This window comes from Stegodyphus dumicola, chromosome 2, assembly GCF_044657685.1.
Source record: "Stegodyphus dumicola isolate Sdum_Otavi_A_Nest chromosome 2, ASM4465768v1".
NCBI lineage: Eukaryota > Metazoa > Arthropoda > Arachnida > Araneae > Eresidae > Stegodyphus > Stegodyphus dumicola.
Genome location: NC_140769.1, coordinates 149897594 through 149923750, shown reverse-complemented (window position 1 = coordinate 149923750; position 26157 = coordinate 149897594). Strand labels below are relative to the sequence as shown.

Here is a 26157-nt window from a genome sequence, read left to right as displayed (position 1 = left end):
ATATCGTCTGCACAAACAGTTCGCATTAGCATGTTTAATCATATCTTTTCAAACAATTTTTGGTACTTGAAAGAAAAGCAGTTGCTTTAGAACACTGTGTTTAAAGATTTGTAAAAAAATATTATCATTAAATATAAGGTGTCTGAAAATGGAACTATTCTACAACTAGATTAGAACCATCACTTATTTCCAGTTCTGTTGCAAAACGTCAGCTATAGAATGTCACCAAATGTGTATAGCTTTAGGTACTAATGTCGTATCATACGACACTGTGAAAGTTTGGTACCAAAAGTTAAAAAACAAGGACTACGACATTCAAGAAACAGAGTGCTCTGACCAGCCTACTGATGCCGATGAGATCTGCCTGCAAGAACTCGAGGGACAGATTCAGTATACAACCACTAAAGAGCTTGCGGCTAATCTTTGGAATATGGTACCAGGTAGTTTGGCAACATTTTGGTAAGGCGATAAAAGTTACTAGCTAGGATTTTAGTAGTATACATGGATAAAGTCAAGAGTGTGCGCAATGCCATTTTTGTGCAATTCTGGGATTTTTTTAAGTGAAAATAGATCGATGTGTACATGGATGATACCGTGTATGTGCAATTCTTAAAAACGTGGCAAGCAGTTTGCGATTCTGCACTTTCTCCCAATTTTGCACCTAATCTTTGTCATGATTAAGCATTTTCGTTCCATAAAAGTTCTAGTATAAGTGTAATTCCGCTAGCAGATTGTCGAAAAAAATGTTGAGGAAAAAAAAAAAAAAACATGCCTTTACTTTGTGAAAACAAAATGGCGTCCAAAACAAAACTAGCAGGTTGCTGTAGCAGGGTTGGTTGCCTAATTTTTGCAAAAAAATCGCCAACTTACCATAATCCAAAGATTAACCGAGCTTGCTAAGGAGTTAGATGCTAGTGCCATATCTATTAGTTGCACTATGCATCGCATAAACTTGACGTACGAGTTCAGTCACTGGGTGCCGATGAGCCGACTCAAGCACATAAGGCCAGACATGTTCCGGCTTGCACTAATCTGTTCGAATATCAACGCAAGGACAACTTTCTGAACCATATCATTACTGATGAAACGTGGATTTATTTCAACAACACAGGCTGAAAAGTGGGTTAGTCTGCGTTCTGGCAACGTCACAAAGCACAATTTGACTAACATAAAGATTATGCTTTGTATCTGGTGGGATTGTAGTGGTATTATCTATAAAGATTATGTGAAAAATGTAAAACACCTTGATATTAAGGTATACAGTGAGATGCTACTCCATGTGACCTTGCTATCATGGAAAAATGCTGAATGAGTTCTGGGACAAAAAGGTAATGTTCCGTTCAAGATAATGGAAGACCACGTGTCTGCATTCACCGGTTGCGCTCTATATAGATTTGAATGGGATTTTTTGCACATCCCCCAAATAGCACCAACATCGCCTCTTCGGACTTCTATCTTTCTTCACACCTACAGCTACATCTTGCTGGTGCTATCTTCTATTATGCACAGAATGCTCTAAATGAGGTTGATTTGCTTTTGGACTTACGTCCATGAAGTTTCTGTGCCAAAGGCTTTGAAAAACTATGACGTCAGGTGAGCATGTGAATCTATGGCTTTAGAATCTACATGGAGAATTATTATTAGTAAAAATATGTTTTATATGAAAACCAGGATCTGCTGCATGTTAAGAGACTTCCAATGGTTACTTGCGTAATTTAACGCTTTCAAAGTATCCACGCTGACTAGATATCGCGAAAGTTTTAAGAAAGGATGGAAGACTTTCCGCAGATTCATTTTATCTGATTTTTACAATTTATTATAAGATCAGTCGCAGAATGAACAATAAAATTTCAACAATATTCATCATATGTCTTCTTTCGTAAATAATTAACATCTAATGTTCAACATTTTACCAGTAAAAACTTTATATATCTATATTTATATATGTTTTGAAAAATCTGATTATCCATACAAAATTTGAGAAAATACACTAACCGGGAAATACTGTAAATTAGATGTGTAATTTTGCTTACAAAATACCGAATAAAATCTTTTCTGGGGATACAGGATTGACAGTTTCGAAGATCTTAATGTAACGGCCAATAACCTTTCCTTGAAACTCATTTTAAAAAGTTTAATTTAGCAAAAGATACATAACTCCACTCAAATACGCAGACTACAACATTTATTTACATTCATAACCTTACAATGAATGTTGCCATACCATATAACAGAAGAAGGTAAATATTTCCGTTCGAAGACGAAATTCCCTCCTCATTTCAAGTAGCTAAAATTAGTGGGGGTGTTGTTCTAAAAAAATTTAACCTTTGTTTTAAAATTGTGTAAAAGAAAACAAACATGTATAAAAAGAAAATTTATTATGAAAGCTTACGAGAAAAAAATCAAACATTTCTTAATTACTTTAACCTAAACTGTTACAGTTCAATCTATATCTATTTATTTAAAAATGAAATCCATTCTTCTTGTTTTAATTTGCGCAAAAAGATCAGTAATTTTCTCCTTGATCTCTGGATGACAACCAAGGAAAATTTTTTATTATTGAAAGCAATGCAAGCGCATTTAGTCTTTCCGAATTCCTAGTGCTTCTTAGAAAAGTTTTCATTCTTTTCAATGTTGAAAAGCAGCTTTCTGCCTCTGATGTAATCATGGGAACTCTCAAGAGAATTTTTATCAGTTTCGTAATTTCACTAAAATCATCATCTAGATTATTTTCGAAGTTAAATTTCAGTAGCTCAATTAATTTGCAATATTCATGAATATCAGACCTGCAATAGAATACTTTTAGTTCAGTTTCAAGCTTTTCTTTGTCAATCATTGGATATGCTTCAGTGGTCAGAACTATTTCTTCTGTAGAATGTTCATTCCTAAAACTAGCGAAGCATTTCTTGTTAAACAATTTAGCAGCTGCTAAGTATTTAGTGGAGAAAAATATCTGTGCATTATACCAATACATAGTATAAAATCACATATTTCCTTAGCTTCTGCCATCAATGTCTTTGAAAAATTATCATAGTACTTTGAGTTTCTTAATTCTAAAATAGCAGTTTTGTAATTTAACTTTCAACACACTAATTTCTCTGGATTGCATTTAGTTGTATATTATTTCAGCATGAGGCATTATCTGATAAAAAAGCTCTAACCAAAACTAGAAATTATCATCATTTATATATTTTAAAATTCCTGTCGCTTTTGCAATAGTCTGATTTGCATTTGATGTTGATTGAATTTCAGTAAGACAATTTTTTAAAGGTTGCAAATTTTTATGAACTCTGTCTATGGTCCGTATGATGAAGTTCCCTTTTGGGGAGGAATGAACACACGCGGAGTAAAAAGAAATCACATTCTCAATAACACGCCAGAATTTCGGCACTGCAAGAGCGACAGTGCTTTCTCTCTTCCTGGCTCGGCGTGCGCATGCGCAGAACAGCCAAATACCATGTCGCTGGAACTGTGAAGCGCGCAGTTCCAAACCTGGGTACCTTTTTCACAAACTGGGGGCTGACATTAAGCTTAAAGATTATGTATTGTAAAAGTATACAGAAAGAATTAAAAACTAAAGGGCACACTATATTAAATATTAAAAAATTATGATAAGTGAAAATAGGGGGTGCTGCAGTTTCACAGTGCTCATTACAAGCCGCCACTGGTATTGATTGTCGTTCTCTATTGAGAGATGCGTAATATGACTGTCAGCTACGTATTCGTATATAAATGCTATTAGTTTTGATTAAAAACATAGGTGAAGAAGGAAAATAAAAGTTATAAACTAAGTTCTATCGAAAGCAAAAAACAGATCGCTTTTACAAGAATTTCAGAACTTCAAAAAGAAATTTTAAGAACATAAAGACATTTCATGGTATTGAACCCTGATTAATTAAGAAAAAACATATTTTAATCGAGTTTTTGCAATTAAGAATGCATTATCAGACTTGTTAGAATGTAAGAAAGAATAATTTTGGTGGTTGGTTGGAGGCTAGCGAAGAGTGCCGGCGTGCTCTGAAGTTGTTCCTAATTTGACTCTTCTGAAAGTTCTTATTCGGAAGTTTAGAAAGTTCGGAATTTTCTTACTTACTTTTTTGATTATTTTTTAGCATTGATGAGAATTATTGTTCTCCACTAGTTGTAGAAAAAGAGAATCTTTTGTTTATATCTTTGTTCCTTCCAAGAGTCTAAAATATCTTTTTAAGGAGATAATCTGAAATTTCGTGTCAAGGTAGGATGTTTTCGTTTCTTCTTCTTCATTTAAATTGGGTTTTATTGCTCATCATTTCTAACCTGAATATTTTATAACTTTTTGCATACATTTAGTAGTTCTTTTATTCCTAATGTCCATACTCACGTTATTGAGACTCTGATTACGATCCTACCCCGCTTACTCCTACCGTGAGGTTGTTTTTTCAATGCTCCACCAGTTCGATTGCATGAGCCGTTTTGCAGCTCTTGCGAATGTGGATTTTCTTGTGAGTATTATTTCTCGTGGTAGTGTTGTGTTCTTCTATTTTTGTGAGTGTTCAATGATTCAACGATTATTAGTACGCTGTGTTAAGAATTATGGAGGGAAATGTCTCCCTCCTCCGCTGAGCCAAATGGTACTTCTACTGTTGCTCGTGGATGATACGTGGATAACCACGTAGATGCTATACTTTAGATGATTATGTGAATGTGTTGCACCATGCTGAAAAACACAGCTGTATATTGATATCTCTACCACTTTCTCGTTTTAGCCCAAAGGGCGGTTAGCCCAGAAAGGCTATTAGTCTCAAAAAGGCATTCTTCGTCAGTTCACTATAAGTATCCGTTTCACTTTTCATATTATTGCTAACAAATATTATCGCCCTCTAGTATATTTAAAAAGAAATTAAATAATGAAGAATCTGCAGGAATGTATGTAAAGAATTAGAGCCTAGAGCTATCCAGTTTTGAATAACGTAGTCTTCCACCCGAATATAGGCAACTGGAAGCCCAAATTTTGGATTTGGAATTTGTTTTGTAATCAACTTCACATTTTGTAAAACTTTAAAGAATTTTTGATTAACAAACTCAACGATTACAAAGCGAGCAATGGCACCACTGGATAATTCTCCTCCCCGCGCGAGACTGTCTATCGGAAATTCTAAATGTATGCTGTTTTTAAGTATTTTTTGCCCAAATGTTCTCAAAATGCGTATGTGTGTTCCTCTGGGTGTAATATAAAATTAGAAAGCTTTCAGACTTTGTTATAGATTTTCTTCCTGATGTGGTCTCGCCTTGTGTATGGAGATCTGCTTTTATTTGAGGTTGTGCTTCTTTTTGTTGTTGTGTCTGAAGGTAAAAGCAAACATATTGCCTCGTATTCCATGTGTGAATTTTTTATTTCAAAGGAGGAGAGATGAAAAATGAGCAACACCTTCGCCGGGAATCAAACCACGGACCTCTGGAATACGCGCCCAGTGTGCTGACCACTACACTACGAAGGGATGCTAAGAAGACGGGAGAAATACCTTATAAACTTACCTTCTTTTTTAATTTTTAATTTTTTATTTTTACGTTCCTGTCTCAGCTTAAAGTTAGCTCCCTAACTATACTTTAAACTGCTATGTAACTGGATCCCCACCTTTTTTTCTTCTTTTCCTTGTGTTTGCCGACGCTTAAAACTAGCTCAAGCACACTTATGGTTTTCCAAACGCCAAACTTCTGATCAGAAGTTTTTTAGCTTTTTTTTTTTTCCTCTAATGAGAAACAAATGCTCAGGAGTGCTCAGTTACTGTAACGAAGCATCCCTTTTTCTTCCTCGTACGAAGTAAAAAGGAAGTATTGTAGTCACGAAAAGTTTCAGGCATTATATTTCAACGCAAATATCAATTTTCACCACTATAGAATGCAATTTAACGATGTTTTTGCGTGACATCTGTACGTAAGGACAGGATAAAGGACTTTTCTCCCCCCAAAAAATTGTAAAACTAATTTAAAATGAATTCTGAAGAGAAATTTTCGTGGCCTCTCTGCGTACGTACGTACGTATGTATCTCGCATAACTCATAAACGAGTCGTTTCAGAACGTTGAAATTTTGTATATAGCACTGCTATAATATGTAGATGTGCACCTCCTATTTTGGTTGCAATCGGCAGCACCAAAAGTATATAAATGTATGTATATATATCCAAAAGTATATAAATGTATGTATATATATATATATATGTAATGATATTTTTAAAGCAATTGATTAAACTAAATTCTATTAATATTGCTTAATAATGTGTTGGCGATTCTCTACCTAAATTGCATCCCTGTTCCTAAATTTTGGCGAAATCCTTTCTTTAGTATAAAATATATTAACCTGTTGGCCCCCGCCAAATCGCCAAACTCATAAATCTGTCATATTACATAAAGTACTTAAGAACACTCCTGATGAGAAGATAGCGTCACCTCGTGATTTCAATTAATATCGCTGATTGGAGGAGCTTCGTGACGTACACATATGTATAAGTAGGGCTTCTGCTCAAGGTACGAGGAGAACGCTTACGAGATGGATGCTAAAATAAACCTACCAATTTATATTCCAAAATTTGTCTCATTCCTGTTGCCCCGGCTGCACAAAACAAATAATGTATGGGAAATTACATTTCATATATATATATATAAAATCTGTTACTCGCCTCAGTGATTTCAGTTTCTTTATTATTATATGTTTGTAAATTGTACATTTTTTTTTTGCTTTAACAATGATTTAATTATGTTATTCTTATCGTCCGGTTAAGATTTTTATGCCTTTAGTAAATCTGTATGCAATATTTTTAGAATTATCAACAATTTAAAAGTTGTTTAAGTGCCACTAAGGCTAATAATTTTTTCCATGGCGGCCGTTGCTTGTTTACATTTGAAACAGCAGAATAGTAGATTTGTTGCCAATGTAGAGAAAGTAAGCTTCGCAATAACAAAGATAACGCCTTCTTTTATTGTTGCGAAATAGATCATGCTTAATCCATTCTGGAATTTATTGGAGGAAATAAGTGTTTAAGATTTACTTCATAATTTTCAATATAGACATCTTGAGTTTTAATGTATTTTTGCCTTGTCGCGAAGGGAGAACTTAATTAATTGAATGAGAAATACTGAATCGTCTGTGAAAAACTGTTTCTTTTCTTTTTTCTTCTTCTTCTTTCTGTCTTTCTTTTGTTGTTGTTGTTGTTTGCTTAATTTCTTTTATACATCGTTTTAGATTTATTATAGTATTTGAATAGAACATGTGGCAAAGATTAGATAACTCTTAAGATGATATAAATTTTGTGCATTCTGAGTTAAAAAATGAATGAAATGTAACGCTGTTAAGTGAACCTAGGGCCAGAGTGTCGCTATGGTAAACAAATTTAGTGAATTTTAAAGAGTGCATTTATTCTATTGTGGTTTATGCGCTATAAACGAAGAAGATTCAATTCAATCCAATAAGTTTAAATGAAATGCAAGAAAAATGGGTATAATTTAATATTCCGTACAAGGAAGTCATTTGGTGCACACATCAGATTTTTTAACCTATTTTCATTTAGATTAGGTTAGTATTTTCAACACCTTGCTCAACATATTATAGATTTACAACAGCACATTATAAGGTGATAGCTCACATAGACTTCTCCATTTTTAACACATTGTTTGTTTCCCATTAGGCTACATTGATGGTTTGGTTACATCACGGTTCTGTTTCATTTTCTGTATCTTATTTAGGCTCATAAATATTTTTTTTTCTGTACGGTCTAGAGCTTTCCTCCTTTTTTAGCCCCCTTTTCCCCTTGGCTTTAAAAAATTTTGCATCAAATGCTACGAAATTATTTTTCTCTCAATGAAAATTGCCCTCTTTCTGTTATTTGCCTTTCCTTCACATCTAAACATGATTTTTCGCTTTGCGGGCAGAAAGACTTAGCGGGTAAAAAAGAAGACATTTGTATACGTTGTCTGTCTATAAGAAAAGGTTTGAAAAGAAAAACAGCCCACTCCAGCCTAAAGCTCCCAAACTCTCTGAAGAAAACTTTCCCAGTTCAAAGACAGCCTCAATCCCAGCGCAGAAAAAGGCCCCTTCAAGCTCGGTACAGCGAAACTACAAGGAAAAAACACCCCGCCACCGAAAGACCTAAACGATGCTATTAAATGGATCCAAGACGAAAAAATGAACTCATTCCTAACTTCGATCATATCATGTATTGGCAAAATCAGAGCAGCAAAGAATTCAGCAGAAAAACTACAAACAGGCTTTCAAGAAGCTATGCTACTCGCAGATTACGAAGATTCGCAGAATCTGAAGATTAGAAAAGATTTATGTACCCCCCTCTATGACGGACCAATAGGAATGCAGAAAATTCATGCAGCAATTTTGGGAACTTGATTCTTCAAAATTTCTCCCATTCTTCCATTTTCTATCAACGCAGTTTTACTGTCTATTAGGTGGAGTAACTCCGAGGGTAGTTATACGCAAGGCTGATCTCATCAACATCGAGAATCCTTTTTCTAGAATTCTCAGCCAACATCTACTAATGTTATGGTAGGAAAGCTATGCCATTTCTGCATGCGTTACTTACAGGATGAGACTTTTAGCCTAGGCACCTGTTCTCTATGCGCTTCGCAGCTGAGCCTTCTCTGTAAAAACTAATGTGCTTCTTCTTGAAAGAACCATATACATATACGAGTTGACCAGAATTTGCATAACATCAACGCAGTGATTTATTTACACAGAAAGATTTTTTTTTTTTTTACACTCAGCTAAAGATACAGAGATATTATCTGAATTCTATGCTCAGCAAAAGGTTCATCAGAGTTTAATCAGCTCAAAAACCAAATGATTTTCTAACTGTTGCCATCACATATTAAATAATCTTGCTTTCAAAGTATTAAATTGAAATGAAAATCTTAAAGACGATATCAATATTGCACGTGAACAGTTCTGAACAATAAACTATCTCTAATAATTGTTCTACAATTCTTATGTAACAGAAGTTTTCCCAAAATTAGACTGACTGTATTTCTATGAGACAGAACGAGGAAAACTACTTTCAATTGATTAATTTAATTACTAACGTGTCATTGAGACGAAAAGATGAAAACAAAAATTATTATTTTTTAACAAAGTTTTTATTTAAAACTCATAAGATAATTAATGAACTGCAAGGAGAAACACATTTTATAATATAGTTTAATGGAAATAAGAGAATAAGTAATTCTCTTTACAAAATTCACCTACAGTGTTGCATTACGAATAATAAAAGCATGGATGCCCAAATAATGGAATCAAATAATCAAATTCCATTGACAGAAGTATAAACTATTATCTTCAGGGATTTATTAACGAAGTACCACGCTTTTATTATTCATGATATAAAACTGCAGATGAATTTTGTAAATAGAACTAATTAATGTCTTATTCGCCGTTACAGCAAAGAGCGAAAATATACGAGTTGACCTATCGGACATGTGGAGCCAGCTGATGGGTGCCTGCAAAGTTTTTTAAGCATAATTTAAGAAAATCAAAATGGCACATAGTTGCAATCATAATACTATCTTGAAATGGCACATAGACGATTTACAAAACACTGCAGAAAAAGCAGACCGTCTTTCTAAAATCATGTTTACTATAAGAAATAAAACCCGATTAAATATAAAAGTATATTTCAGAACAATTGTGAAATAAAAACCAGGTTAACTCATCAAGAAGGAGTTTTATCACATTCAACTCCTTCTTGATGAGTTAACTTGGTTTTTCAAATCGTTAACAAAACGCCTGTCACTAAAGAACAGTTTTATTTATTGCATCTTGAGAAATCGTATAGTCCTCTTAAGACTTGCCAGAAACTATTTTTCTATGATCGACGTAAGACCCAAGGTAATGCACAACATTCCAACCTTAAAGAATATCCGTTGACTGAGAAGTTGAAACATGGTAAACCAGGGCTGCCGGAATGGGATTGAGCTCTCCATGCAAAACATAGTTCTAAATATATCATCAAAACGTAGCTATGTGCAGTTTAAATATTAGTTATCACTCTCACGTTTAAGAAGACTCTTAAGTTTTATGTGTTGGCTTGACACCACCGAAATCACAGATAATGGTAATTTAGAGTAAGTGTTATGGCCGCTACAGGGCGTCTGGTTCGTCGGAGCTGTCTCCCAAGTAATCGATTTGTTACAGTTCGCTGTGTAACTCTGATGCCAAAAAAATGTCTAATGTTTACCGAAGATGTACTGTGATCCGCCACATATATACGGCTGATTTTTCTTTGAGTGGTGACGTGTGCGGTCAAATCCCGGCCTTCTTGAGAAAGTACCTTATCGTGATCACTGCTGCCAGCAAGCATGCACAGTATATACATCCCTGAGTCTTTCTGTAATACCGAGAAAAGAAAACCCATCTTCTCGTAGCCTTATTACACGGCCTAGTTCAAGCTCAGTAAAATGTTGATACTGCCCTTTTTCTTTTATTTTGCTCTCACAGTCAGTCCGAAAGGTAAATAGTGTACCAGAAGCTTACATAGTGTATTTAAAGAAAGCGTGACTTGCGTATTCACAGTAATACTAATAGCACCACACATGTTTATCTAGCTCTAAATCTGAATGGACGTTATCTTTCAGATATGCGACAAACGGGTCCTAACTTTTGTTTACCAAATACAACTCCTTTTTGATGTTGGGATTTCATTTCCCATTGGTGTACTTTCTGAAAAGCAATGGGCACAAGTACCTAACTTAGGTTTTTTTTTAAACTCTTCTTGTGAGAGTTAAAATAAAAACATTACAAAGCAAAATTTCCAGTGGTCTGGACCTAGCAGTGAACACAAGTTGGCCTATAAGAATCGTTGTAATTATACTACCTAAATATTTTCTTACAGATGCTACAAAGTCATGGATCAACAACTAACAGCTACTCAGAATCTTAACATGCCAGTCAAGCTAAATGTATGTCAGATTCTGAACGTTTGCTATTTATGTATTTTAATGTATCTCATGTTTTATGATTTTACATCTATACAGCATATACCATTATATGAATCTTAATTAGCAATTCATCTCACCGTTCACCACCACCACCACCACCTTGTGATTTTCAAAACTGAATAGGTTGCACACAATTTATCGACGGTGTCCACTCCTCCTTTTTACTCCTTTATTACTCCTTTAATTATGCCACGAAAGGATTATAATGCTCCTTTCGTAGCATTATAATCCTTGATTATTTTAGGCTCATTTGTGGTTGTATCAATGCTGGTATTATCATGAATAGTAGAAAGAAGAATTAAGCTTTGTTTCTACGAGGGACGTAAGAAACAAGGACTTTGCCGGCAGGAAACCAAATACTGCTGTCCGCACCATCCGTCTCCTATTTGCCAAAAACTCCAGTAGTTTTATTTGTTCCGAAGCTTTTAATTATGAATGCCAAAAACACTATGTACAAAAAGTAAAGTGTATGGAAATATATGAAAAATATTTGTGAACATAACGAAAAAAGCGTGAATTATAAAATGCCAAAGAACTGGGTTTGAAATTCAAGTTTCTTAAACTGAATTATTAAAACATTTCAAATTACTGGAGTTCAGTTTCATGAATAAATTTTCAATTCAATGGCATAAATTTCTTATAACAAAAACTTTTCCGACTATTCGACGCCGTTAATTCATCATTTGTTGGAAAATAGGAAAAATACGTCATTTGCAATACTTTCCCACAAAACAACGCCAATTTTCACATGAAATCAAGAACCTCATTTCTGTACATTTCAATATGCATAATTGCAGTGACAAAAATGTGTAGGACAGGGTGACATTCAAAATGATACCACGAGTTCTTTACCATGATTTCACTACATTTTTATTAATGTCTTTCACGGATGTTTTCAGGTTTATTGCTTGTGTTTTGCTCCTTTTAGATTGTAACACGCTTCTACACTCCTTCTACAAACAAAACCGAGACCTTATGAGTAAAGAGAACTCAGCTCCGGTGCGTTGCTTTCCAATCAAAATGATCTTTGAATCAGCTCGAATTAGTAACACACAAATCATGGATTTCCTTGCCCACAGCCCTCTTTTATGTAGCCTGTTATTCACGGTACATTTGGATTGAGATAGTCGAGTATGCCTGAAAGGTAGTCAAGATCCTGTAGCTGCTGCAAGTTCCTTGCAGTCCGGGATGATGTGAGTTCTGTATTTCGTTTACCAATCGTTGCAAAATAATGATACTGGGAGTCTTATGTGGTCCATTTTCGATCTTACATGGTTGTCCGCATACATATCTATTGTCTTTAAACCGTTTTCAGATTTCTGACATGAGGGTTTCTGCAAATTTTCAGCTCTTTGCAAACCTATGTTAGTGTCTCTCCTGTTGTCAGTCGTCCTATCGTACGCCATTTTCATAATCCGTCAGATGTCTTTTCAACGGCATGTTCCACCTTCTACACGCAAACCATTATCCAGCTACTTATATAATCCTTGGAATCCGAATTTGAAACAATCCTTTGCACTCCTTTTCTCACCTATCGATAGAACAGGCAAATTTGTATTTTTCTATTTGTAATCTGTTATTTAAAAATAAAAAAAAGAAATTATTTTTCGCTACTCGATTCGACTGGCAACCATGAGAACAACAGCTGCGGTGAAAAGATCGACTAGCCTTACTCCTTTTTACCCACTTTCTTTCAGTTTAGCGTGTTCCGCTTCACGAAACACGCACGAATGAAGTCTGAATTGAACTGCAGCCTCAAATTAAGTGCAGAAATTAAATGCTGTCCTGTCATGAGGACACGAGTTAGATCTCAAATGGAGTTGGGCTGGCAATGGCCTTTAAAAGTCTATTTTAAAGTAACAGACTATAAAAAAGGTGAAACCCATTGAGCACCAGAACAACATTTACATTAAGCTACAAACGAATTTCCTTTCGTTAGACTTCAGTTAACAGATTTTACGTAAAGCATCTTTTCATAACTGTTCCTCCGATTTTTCTTTCCAACGTATAATAAAAAGTGAGTTAATTTATAAGTTTTTAACAAAGTTAATTTTACACATAAGTACACATTTAGTAGTGCAATTTTCTTTGATTATCATTGTTAAGTTCACTGCGTTTGTAATGAATTGGTGTATCAACGAGCAATAACTTAATAATTTATACTTCATGCACACGCTCGTTTTTCACATGATAATTTTGGAAGCATTATTTATATGTATATGCTTTTGTTTGTAACAGTACTGCGTTCTTAGTTTGACTGATTTCCTCAAACTTCTTCTTTCAGAAACCTTACTTTCCTTTAAACGTTAGGCGTAGCCTTATCTACTACCTTCGTTAAAATACAATTAACCTATCATCTTCTTATGAGGAAAGATATATTCTTAGTTACTGCGTTCGTGGGTTTGAGACATAAGTAAAATATCTCTGTAGAAATTAGTAGATGTGCATTATTATGATGGTGTCGATAAAACAAAAAGTTATTATCAAAATGTACCATATATGTAAGTCAAATAATATTTTTCTGCTTATATAATTTGTTAATACACACACACACACACACACACACACACATATATATTGTTTATGTATAATTCTTAAAGACATAAAGTAAGAAATTTAGAATTAATGTTTCACAAAGACCAAAAATTTTGAAATTCATAATTAATAAATTTAAAATATTTTTTTGTGAGTTTTGATTAAGTCTTTTCATATAATTACCCTAAAGATTAAAATTCTTTGGGTTATATGCTATTGTTTAAAGATAAAATTTTGATTTATATTTTTCACTGAAGTGTTTTAATTTTTCACTTTCGGTTTCAATTCTTTAAACAAAATAGAATTCTTTTTACTTAACGTACAAGATTCTAATTAAAATTTACCTTGCTTTGGGTAAGGGCTTGTTTTTCCCTTTGGGGAAGGGCCAGAATTTTCGGGTGAACTATTATAATTAAAATACATTGAAATGGTTCATCGGCTAATTCTGGACACAGAAAAGCAAGGATTTTTGTAGAAGAGAGATTTCAATTGATTTCAATGTTCCGTCCCCTTGACAAAGTTGCATTGAAGTTGACTGAATTCCTCTTTTGTTATTTTCATTTTCTTTAAATTTCATTATTTTTTTTAAGTGGCGTTTTGCTTGTTTGAAAAGTTTTGGTTTTAATTTTTTTTTTAAATTCTTTGTTGCATTTATAGGATTATTTGAAATTGACTAATTATGAATTTCAATTTTTGGTCATTGTGAAAATTCTAAATTTCTTACTTTATGTCTTTAATGATAATTTTTCACCAGCTTTATGCGCGAAAATACTAAACATATTTATATATTTTTTTTAAAAAAAATTGTTTTCAGTGTTTGATAGAGAAATTGTTTTATTTTTATAACCTCGTTTACAAGTGGAAATTAATTTAAAAAATGTGATTAATTCACAAAAATTAATTTACAAACTTAATTTAATATAAAAAATTAATTAAAGTAAATTAAAATTAATTTACAAAATGTGATGATTATTACAATGTTCTGTACCAATTCTCAAAGTTTGTACCATGAATTAGAAGTCACCCTGTATATAATAATATATAGTTTTTTGCTTATATATTTTGGTTCTATGTAAATAAATGATGATAAGATGAAGAATTGTTAGAAGACTTACATTACTGACTATGATAAATAATACGCCAAAAAAAAAAAAAAAAAAAAAAAAAAAAAAAAAAAAAAAAAAAAAAAAAAAAAAAAAATTTGAATATTGAATTAATATAATTTTACTCCTTGATATCTGTGACAATACATATATATCTACTTTAATAATCCATATTTAAGTCGTTTTAAACTCGTATAGCAATATCTTTTCATTAATTTCAATTTCATTTTTCATTTCAGCAAATACGTTTCCATTAATAATGTAGCAAAAAACAACAGAATCTGAAGGACCTTGACTTTATAATTACTCTCAGAGCAGATATTCATTGAAATGAAATTTTTATTCATAGAACGAATTGAGAAATTTCTATTTTATTTATTTTTGCATATTGCCTATTTTAAAATTTTGTTGCAGATGAAGTACTATAATAAACAATTTATTTTATAACCTCTGTTAATATTTTAATAAATAAAATGTTGCAATGCATATAGTTTTAATTATTCAGAACTTATTTGACACTGTTTGCAGTGTTCCAAAAAATTTGAATTTATCAGTTTTGATGCTCTGTTAAATTTCGGGATCTGAAATTTTTACCTTCTGTTCTGGAAATTGGCAATACTTGTATGAAATTCCTTACTTGAGTTCAAACAGATAAAGAATGCTAAATAAAGGAAGTTTTAACAGAAATAAATTGTTTTCAGAGAAAATTGATTAAAGAAAAATATAAAATTTTTCTCCCTTCTAGTTTGCTTTATAACATTAAAGAATAAAATTATATTAAAAAAAAATCTAAATTGATAATTCTTATTTAAGCGAAATACGAGACAAATATCAAATGATACTTTATCTCAAAAGTCCATTATATAAATAAATTCAGATATTTTTTTATGGGAAAAGAAAATCTGAATTTGAATTTCTAGAATGTTTTGTTTTTCAGTATTTAATCAACGAATAAGTTTTCAGGAATATTTCTGCTATTTTGCTGACACCAAATACTGAAAACAAGAATTCAGTAAATTGATTTCTTTAAAATTTCAACCTTTTGTTCAACACTTTAAAATTTCAACAACAACCTTTTGTTCATCAATTTTAAGAAACTTTGAAGAAATTTGTCAAATAAATGTCAGACTTCTTTAAAATAAAAAAACTGCGTATTTTATAAAAAAATTATATTTAAATATTAAAAATAATACATCAGTTATATCAAAGTTTATACATTTTAACTTCTGAAGAAAAGGGACCTGTATCTAATAGCCTGGAAATCGATAGAGTTCTTTTTCCAAAATCTACGTAAACTAAGGCCTGTTTGCTTAATTTTAAACTTTAAAAAAGACAATTATAACAAACTGTGTGTTTTAGTGTTTTAAAAAAGACAGTTATAACAAAAATGAAAAATCTAAAAATTGTTTTAAAATTACAGATGAATTTTTGCTTTCTGTATCTAATTTAAAAGGAATAATATCTAATTTAAAAAGTTACAATAATATCTAGTTTCAAAGAACAAATTTATAATTTAACTCTTAGAATAGCATTAATTTTAAAACTTATAGTCAAAAATTAGTTTACATTTTATCAATATATGTCTGGCCATATGCTATTTTTGAAAAATTTATAAATCCGAATGCTGCCGACAGTCTTCGGTACTTCACTTTTTTAACTAAAATTAAACAATCGGTAACTAAATATTGCTGCTTGGATTAATTCAGATAAACGAAGTTCCAAACATACCCGATCACAGTACAATAAAGCTGCCCTCTATCGGTAAGCATTCTTACCATTATTAATTTCTTTTTCAGAGAAGAAAATATTTATCATTTTGACAATCTTGTTCAAAAATGTTACCTGTAAAATTATTGCGAACTATGCAAAACTTTACATTCACTTTCATTTTAAAAAGCTAATAGAGTTAAAGCATTTTTTTCTTTTTTCTTTTTTCTTTTTTTTTTTTTTTTCTTTTTAAATTCCTTGTTGGAAGTAATGAAAGTATTGTAATCGCAAAAAAAAATTCTGGTATTACATTTCATCGAAAATATTCATTTTGACCTTTCTCGAATATAATTTAGATGATTTTTTGAGTGACATTTGTATGTAGGGGCAGAATAAAATACTCTTTAATACAAAACGGATTGTAAAATGGATTCAGAAGGTATTTTCTTATAACGTCTCTGCGATGTACGCATCTTGAATAATCCAAACATGATGAACCATAGAACGTTGAAATGCTGTATATGGGACTGCCATAACAACTGGTTGCTCACCTCTCTTTTCTTTCCAATCAGCCGCAGCAAATATATATATATATACATATATTATTATTATTATTATTATTATTATATGTGTGTGTGTGTATACATTTTTACAAGGCTCAGTGAGCTCTGTTTTCTTACTCTTGTATGTTGTTTAATTGTGCATTTTGTGCTTTAAAAGTGATTGAATTGTATTTTTCTTATGTTCCGGGTAAGGCTTTTATACTTTAGTTAATCTGCATACAATAATTGTGAAATTATCAATAACTTAAAAGTTTAAGTCATGCTAAGCCTAACGAGGCAGTCATTTGTTTACATATAAAACTATTAGTGAATTAAGACAGTTGGTGCAACAACAACAAGTGTCTTTTTGCCAAGGCGACCAGAATTTAACTTCGCTTTTTAAAAATACCATATTTTAAGCTTTTTTGGTACTTTCATAGTTACGTAAAAATGATATAAATTATTTTACGCTTCATATTATGTGTATACGTACATAGTGTAAAATATTGAAATGGTTCATCGGCTAATTTTGAATACAGAAAAACAAGGATTTTTGTAGAATAGAGATTTCAATTAGTTTCAAAGTTCCTCCCCCCCCCCCTGATGAAGTGACATTGAGATTGATTGAATTCCTCTTCTGTTTTTGTTTAATTTACTTTAAAAATTTCAATGCTTATTTGGAATGTTTTGGCTTTAACATTTTTAAATTAATTGTTGTATTTATATGTTTATTTATGAATTTCAATTTCTGGTCTTTGTGAAATTTTAGTTCTAAATTTCTTGCTTTATGACTTTGATGATAATTTTTATGCAGCTTAATGTGCGAAAATGACAAGGCATGTTTGTGTTTAGTTTTCAAAAGAATTGTTTTGTAATTATATTATAAATATATATGAATATAAAATAGACAGCTTTATATTTTTATTTGTATTACAAAATCGTACACTATTCCTATCTATAATTTTTCATTCAAAATTGGATAAATCATTATCAAATCCTGCTAGTACACGGAGAAATAGTCTAATCTATTCATAGACACAAACGTAGCAAAAAATTCGTGATCGAATATCTTTGGCAGCAACATCAAGATATAACGGAAATCAGAAATCAATTACTAACATGCATTTTATTACAAAAACATTACCAGGACTTATATTATTTGCATAAATAACTTAGCATGAAAAATAATTCGAGGTACATTATCTGAGCTCCGCTTTGAATGAAAACTACATAGCGTGTAAGTGTTCCAGTTTCAAGATTTCACTTGATACTGAATTGCATAAAATCAATTGCGTTTCTAGCTGGTTTATAACTATTCTACTGGTTTATAACATACAGCTGATAACTGAAGGTGGAGAAAATGCACACATGTGTTCCAATACATAAGAAGGGGGAAGAAATTCGTAAATTACAAAATTTAATGTTTTATTTTAGTAAAGTAAAATAATATGCATTGCTGCTTGCGTACGGATTCGTAACAGATTGAATGATCAAGTTCGATAATAGGTTCATAAAATTTATTTTTATCAAAAGAAATATATCAGAACTCTGGAATTTTCCTCAGAAATATTCCTGAAAGTGTTCACAATGTCACGCAATATAATCAGTAATTATACTTCAAACTACTGAAAACGTTAAATACAACGCAATGCAAAGCACATCTAAAGAGAAACCTCATTCGGATTTCTCAATTCACGAGGAAATAACTACTCGTATCGGCCTTTTATAGATTTCAACCGGATATTTCTAGCACTAGAGATATTTCTAGCTCTTTCTGCTTCTCGAAATGACTGGAAAGCAATAAAAGGATAGAATGACTGTTACAGCTAACGTAGTGGTCAATTACATTTATTCAATTTCGATACAAATGACCGAGATACCCATTTACTTAATATTAAATGCAGGCGCTGCTGTATTGTTACTTTTCCGACATAGCTTAAAATTTTTCTCGAGCTGCATTGCACGGGGAAATATAACAATTTTAATTATAATTCTACTAAAATGAGATATATATAATTAATCTTTTATTTGTACACAACTGAATTTTCATAATTTAAAATTTAAATTAGCTTTATATAATAGAGAATATTTCTTAAATTTATATATATATATATAAATTACTAAGGCTAAAAAAATAGAAAACAGATTCGCTAATCAGAATATATCTATGCATAACATATAAAAGCGTAGTGAAAACTTGTCGGCAACCACCTTTCAGAGATGACCATTTTTGAAAATAACCAGTATTCTTGAGAAGATAAAGATTCATAAAACCTAAGATGACCTAAGACTAAAACTATGTGGAATACAGAATTGTCGTCTCAGAGAGGTTTGGTTTGATTTATGTGATTACGGCAAAACTTCGAGGGCTATCTGCCTAAGGAAAAGGATGTCTTTATGGCGGACTTTGTAAGGGTAACTGGCTCGTAAACACGTTACATATGAGAAAAACCACAAAAACGTCCATGCAGACCGCCCGTTCGCGGGATTCAAACTTCGGAGCGAATTACCAGTGTTCTGCGACTTTACCGTTCGGCTGCTCGATTCAAAAAGGATGCGCAGAGCCCATCAGCTGCAGAGCGGTAAAGTCGCCGAACACTGGTAGTTCGGTTCGAGTTTCGAATCCCACGAACGGAATGGCTGCATGAGCGTTTTCGTGGTTTTCCCCAATGTAAAGTGTATAAAACCAAGTTTCCCGTAGAAAGTCCTCTACGAAGCCCTCCCATCCCTTAGGCAGATAGCCCTCGAGGCTTTGCCGTAATCACCAAAACAGAATGGATTCGCTATATAGTGAAACAGAACAAGGTGCCCTTAATGCATTTGGCACCATGTCTTTTTCCTCGCCCTGCCATAAAAACCAAAATAATAAAATTATGACAACGTTACTAACAAGATGCTTTGCTGTATTTTCATAAAATCTTGATCAATCGGCGCTACTGGAACGGAAAGTACGATAATTTCAAACTCAAAATTGCGAAAATTTTCTATTTGCAAAATTATTATTTGTAGTACTCTTTGGGCAATAATCGAAAATTTAGGTTGATTAAAGCCGGATTGCTAAACAAGGATAATCGCGAAAAAATCACGTTTAAATAAATAAATAAATTTTCAAATTCTGGAAAATATTCTCGTAGAATATTGTATTCTCATGTACGAATGCATGAAAAATTCCAGAAAAAATGAGTTAGTAGAAGGGAGTTAAAAAAAAAAAAAAATCTGATTAATTTCAAAGCTTGACACACAAAGAAAACATGCAGACCAAGCTAACGATTTATTTAAAATTTAAAAAACGATGCATTTTATAAGAAAATTACTGCCTTTTAAATATTCAAAATGAAATTTCAATTATATTAAAGTTTATACTATTTAGCTTCTGAAGAAGAGGGACGTATGTCCTACTGCCTTCGAAATCGATAGGTTTATTTTCCGAAATCTGCGTCAAACTGAGGTTGCTGTTTGCCCAATTTTAAACTTTAAAAAATAGAATTATAACAAAAAAGAAAAAATTAACAATCGTTTTAAAATTACAGATAAATTTTATTCCCTGTATCTGATTTAAAATAATCTAAAATTTTTAAAAGAAAAAATTTAAAATTTAATACTTAAAATAGTATTAATTTTGAAATTTACGTGATCAAAAATGAGTTTCATTTTATAAATATATGTCTGACCATACGGTATTTTTAAAAAGTGCCTAAATCCGAATTATACCGACATCTCGTTTGCATCGCCTTATTATTTAAAATCACGCAATTACTAAATGTTACTGCTTGCATTATTTCCGATAAACGAAATTCCAAACTTAAGCGGGTCACAGTACAATAAAGCTGCCATCTAACGGTGTACTTGTCATTATTATTTTCTTTTACAGAGACAATAATATTTTCCATTTTGACAATTGTTCAAAAATTTTAGTTTAAATTCTGTTGCGAAGCATGCAACTTTCAATTTGAAATACAGATACAATAACAGCCTCTTTTTACGTAAATTCTTTGAACAGAATATGAAATTAAAGGTTATCATGTGCGCTTGTCAAAGAGCTAACGAAAATGTATCTATTTTTATTACCGACTACCTTACAATAAAGTATAAAAATTCCTGTCTGCATTTGTTACTTTATAAAAGCAGTTGTACTATAACGTTAGTGTAATATTAATACTTATGTTAGGATATTATAAATTATATTGAGCTTATGTAATTATATAGAGTTTGAAATTTAAAAATGACAAAAATCATAACTTCTATTAGCCAGCAATTTTATCACATCATAATTACTATTGAAATCAATAAATTCTATCTTGATTTCACTACAGAAATTGCACTTCTATAACTATAAATAATTCCTTCTTGAAAAAGTCCAGCTTTTTTGGAACCCTGGGCACTCCTCCAGTTCTTTCAAAAAATTAAAAGAAATTTCTTTCGGTTCTTGAAGAAAAGGGGTCTGCGTCTGCTCACACTAGAAATCCATAGAGTTTTATGCAAAATTTTAATCAAACTCAAACACCTTTTTTTTTCTGACAAAAGGGATTTGTGTTTAATTTCCGTCGAAATCAACAGAGTTTTATTGAAAATGTGCTTCCGATTAAAGTCCCTTTCCTGCCTAATTTTAAAAAGCACTGCTTGAACTATGCTGTAGGTAGAATAAACTAATCATTGTTAAAAAAATGAAAGTTCCTTTATAAATATGGGTTAAAAATAAAAATATTTCATCTAATATAATTGATCTTCAATTCATAATAAAAGATTGGAAATTAAATGACTAGAACGACAATCTTCTTGCTATGATACTGGGAAAAAAAAAAAAAAAGGTTTGTTGATTAAAGATGAAATAAATAAATGATAATTTCGCTTGCAAACGAAAAATTAATTGTGATGATTGTGTCCCCCTTTTCTCTCTCTCTCTCTCTCTCTCTTTTTTTTTTTTTTTGTTGTAATATAGAAACTGAAATAACAACTGGAAAAATAAAGCGTCTCTTCTTTCGGGATTCGAACACTTAACAAGCGAGGCGAGAAATTTAAGCCAAAATGAGTAAAAAATTTCTGGCTGAAAATTCAGTTATTTAAATTTATCCCATACTCGCAAAAGTTTTAAATGCTCAGTACACAGGTTATTCACGATGCAAAAACGCAGGATTGCGTCAGTGGTCTCTGAAGCAGTTGCGGAAACTTAAATTCTGTACTTGCGAAGTAACCACTCGACAAAGCCTGCGCGATGTTAAAATGCTTACAATTTGTATTTTAACTGAATTTAGGGTCGGTCGTGCTGCCATCTATAAAGATATATTGCTATTAAATTAGTTTCGGGATTCTGCACGATTGTCTTTGATCTGACAAATACTTTCGCTCTCAAAAGGATATTTTCTTCAGTTAACAAATTTATACCATAAGTCAGAGTCTGATTGTTAATACGTCTGATAATTTGTTAAGAGGCTAGTAATTTTTATTGCAATAAATACCTAAAATTGAAAATATGCATATTTTAAAAACTAGGAGGATTAGAAAGGCCCCTTAGAAGTGAGTGCTAGGGGCATATGCCTCATTTGCCCTCCTGAAATCAGGAACTCTCTCAAATGCTGTCATTAATATTTCGCATTTTTAAATTTTTTCAATGAAATTAGATTGTTAACATGTGGTTTAGACTCTCGAAAGAGGCAGTTCAGTTTCTATTTATGAAGTAAATCCTGCCGCACAAAAACAAGTTCTCTTTTTTTGTGTTGCAGGATTTCCTTAGGATATTATATAACAAAAAGAAAAATTTCCGTAGTACATTTTATAGCAAATGAAAATGATATGCAGACTTTTTTGTTTTATGCATATCATTTTCATTCCTTTTCCAAACTACATCATTCTGCATGTCACGATAAAAATGATAATTGCTTAAAAAATACTAATTTTTAAGAATAACTGAATTTTTTCTTGGGAAATGCTCATTTTGATGGGAATGTCAAAGTAGGTATCATCACCCCCCACCCCCAAGGACTGCCAATGCATACCATAGCATATATTTACATTCTAGATTTCATTTTCCGTTTGATTTAGAAATCTGATTTTACTGTCACTTAAAACTATGAGTTTGATAACAACGACGGATTAAATCTTTTCATTTAAAATTATGTCGTCGTTAGCAGTTGTAGATACTAAACAAATTTAACGTTTTTGAGAACATTTAAAATTCTATAAATTTTTCAGAAATACCCAAAATTTTCCATTTGGAAGATTATTATTTGAACTACCCATTGAGTAAAGATCGAAAATTTGCGCTGAGTAATCTGATTGCTAAACAAGGATAATCGTGAATAAGTTTAATTAAATAAATAAATTTCCAAATTTTGGAAAATATTCTCGTAGAATATTGGATTCTCATGCCCGTATGCACCAAAAATTGAGGAGAAAATGGATTAGTAGAAGTGGCTCAAAAATTAATTTCAAGGCTTGACACAAACAAACACACAAACCAAGTTAAACGTTCTTAAAAATTTAAAAAACGGTGTATTTTGTAAGTTAAGATTTCACAGCCTTTTAAATGTTCAAAATGATATTTCGGTTACATTAAAGTTTACACCTTTTAGCTCCTGAAGAAGAGGAACCTATTTCTTATCGCCTTCGAAATCGATGGAGTATTTTTCCAAAATACGCGCCAAACTAAACTGTTTGCCTAATTTTAAACTTTAAAAACAGGAATTATAACAAAGTAAAAAAAAAGTTAACAGTTGTTTCAAAATTACAGATGAATTTTATTCCCTGTATCTGATTCAAAATAGTACAAAAATTTTAAAACAGAAAAATTTAATGTTAATGTTAAAAATAGTATTAATTTTGAAATTTACGTAGTTAAAAATGAGTTTCATTTTAGGAATGTATGTCTGACTGTGTGCTACTTTTAAAAAATGTGTAAATCCAAGTGCTGCCGACAGTCTTGTGTGCTTTGCTTTGTTAATTAAAATGACCTAATCAGTAACTAAATATTGCTGCTTGGATTAAATTGAAATATCAAGTTCCAAACATATGCGGATCAGAATACAATAAAACTGCCATCTACCGGTACACAATCTTACCATTATTATTTTCTTTTTTGGAAGAGACATGTATTTCCATTTTTAGAATGTTGTTAAAAAATTTTGCTTTAAATGCAATTGCCAAGTTCGCAGAACTTTATATTCCCTTTCATTTTGGAAATGCAAATACAATAACAGTATTTTCTTATGCAATTTATTTAAACTGTAAATGAATTTACAAGCTGTCATTTGTGTCTCTGCTTGTCAAAGAGCTGATGAAACTCACTCCATTTTTCTTTTCGATTACCTAATGAAGTGATAAAACGTCATGTCTTCTTTTGTACTTCCTTAAAGACAAATTGTACTCTAACGTTAGCGTAAAATACTTACGTTAGCATATTATAATTATATTGAACTTACACAAGTTATATAGAATAAATTTGATATTTAACGCTGAATAATTCATAAATTATTGGAGCCAGCATTTTTTATCACATCATATTTGCTTTTGAAATCAATAAATTATATCTTATTAAATCAATAAATTATTTAAACTAACCAAAAGAATTGCACTGAAAAAGTTTGGCACCATCATTTTTCGTACTCTCGACATTCTTCCAGTTAAAAAAATAAATAAATAATTCAGGAAGCTTTCAAATATTATGTTACGCCCGAAAGGAATTTTTTAACGTTTTTTGTGTGTTAACTTTATTTATTGAATACAATGTTCTTCGCACTTAAATCATAAAATTCAATTCAAAGCTATATCACAAAATAATTAAAAAAGAGCATATATTTAGAATTTCCAATACACAGTCTCGCGCTCTACAGATAAAAATGCTTTAAAAGCGAACGATAGCAAAACTGTACGAAAAAAGATAATCTTTTCTTTTTTCGTACAGTTTTGCTATCGTTCGCTTTTAAAGCGTTGAGTTTGATAACCAAAAATTCGTTAAAGTTTTACAAAATATGAAATGTATTATAAAACAAATTCCAAGTTGCAAATTTCGGCTTTCAGATGCCCATGCCCATATTCGAGTGGAGGACTATGTTATTCAGAATTTGATGTCTCTAGGTACCGTTGTTTCTTCACAGTGTGAGAAACATAAATGCATTCGTGCAATTCCTTCATTATACAATTTCTTAAAATGTAATGTAGGGCTGTTATATTTGGTGGCAACAATATGAGAAATGAAACGCAGTTTATAGTGAACTAACGCAAAATGCCAAAACGAAATTAATATCCCTTTCTGAAATTAATAGCCTTTTCATATTGCCCATTCGGGCTGAAAATGTTTGCGTCACTGAAGAAGAGGGGTCTGCGTCTGTTCACTCTGGGAATCCACGGTATTATTTAAAATTTGTGTCAAACGCAATTTCCCTTCCCCGCTCCTGAACAAGACAGACTTGTGTGTGATCGCCGTCGAAATCGACAAAGTTTTATTCAAAATTTGCGCCTGATTGAAGTCCCTTTTCCGTCTAATTTTAAAAAACAGCGCTTTAATTTTAAAATGATGTTGTAGATAGAATAAACTAATCGTTAAAAAATTATTTATTTCAAAGTTCTTTTCTAAATATGCGTAAAAATTTAAAAAAATCCGATTAATATAACTCATTTTCAATATTTAATATTAGATTGAAGCTTAAATAAATCAAAGGGCAATATTCTTCCTATGATATTGAAAATAAAGAATGTTTGTTGATTAATAAATAAATAAACTATAATTTTCCTTGCGATTTAATCGTGCCGATTTCGCTGTTTTCTTTTTTCAAATATACAGACTGAAGAAACAAATGGAAAAGTACGTAACTGCTAAAACGTTTTACATAAAGCGTCTCTTCTTTCGGGACTCGAACACATAACAAGCGAAGCGAGGAATTTAAGCCGAATGAGCAAAAAATTTCTCATTGAAAATTCCATTGCTTAAATTTATCCAAATTCGAGAAAATATTAAATATTCGTCTATAAAAGTCATTCACGATGCCAAAACGCAGGATTGTGTCAGTGGCCTGTGAAGCAGTTGCCGAAACTCGAATTCAGTACTTACGAAGTAACCACTCGACAAAGCCTGCGCAACATGAAACTGCTTAAAACTTATATTTAAACTAAACTTTGAAAAGGTAGTGCTGCCCTCTATTGATCTAGCAAACTGATTTCTTTAAAATATCAATATTTTATTCCCCGTCATTGTTACTTCGAAGAAATTGTGAAGAAATTTGGCAAATAAAAAGCAAATGCATCTTTAAAATAATAATAATAATAAAAAAAAAAAAAAAAAAAAAAAGCTAATTTTGTAAGA

The 26157-nt window shown here is 31.7% G+C and overlaps 1 protein-coding gene and 1 long non-coding RNA gene across 4 annotated transcripts in view; one reads left to right on the top strand and one right to left on the bottom strand.

The window, feature by feature from the left end:
* Positions 1–2204, bottom strand: part of LOC118184012 (uncharacterized) — a 62839-nt gene extending 60635 nt beyond the window's left edge. The window contains exon 1 of one of the 3 annotated variants that reach the window (XM_085811251.1): positions 1996–2204. In XM_085811251.1, coding sequence (XP_085667377.1) covers positions 1996–2124 — 129 coding nt within the window. In that variant the 5' untranslated portion in view covers positions 2125–2204. The remainder of the gene's footprint in view (positions 1–1995) is intronic. The other 2 variants (XM_085811250.1, XM_085811252.1) reach the window with 2 other exon arrangements.
* An 11139-nt stretch (positions 2205–13343) lies between these two features.
* The window catches only part of LOC118184014 (uncharacterized), a 52738-nt gene continuing 39924 nt past the window's right edge, over positions 13344–26157 (top strand). The window contains exon 1 of the long non-coding RNA XR_004757337.2: positions 13344–13476. This is a non-coding gene — a long non-coding RNA (uncharacterized LOC118184014). The remainder of the gene's footprint in view (positions 13477–26157) is intronic.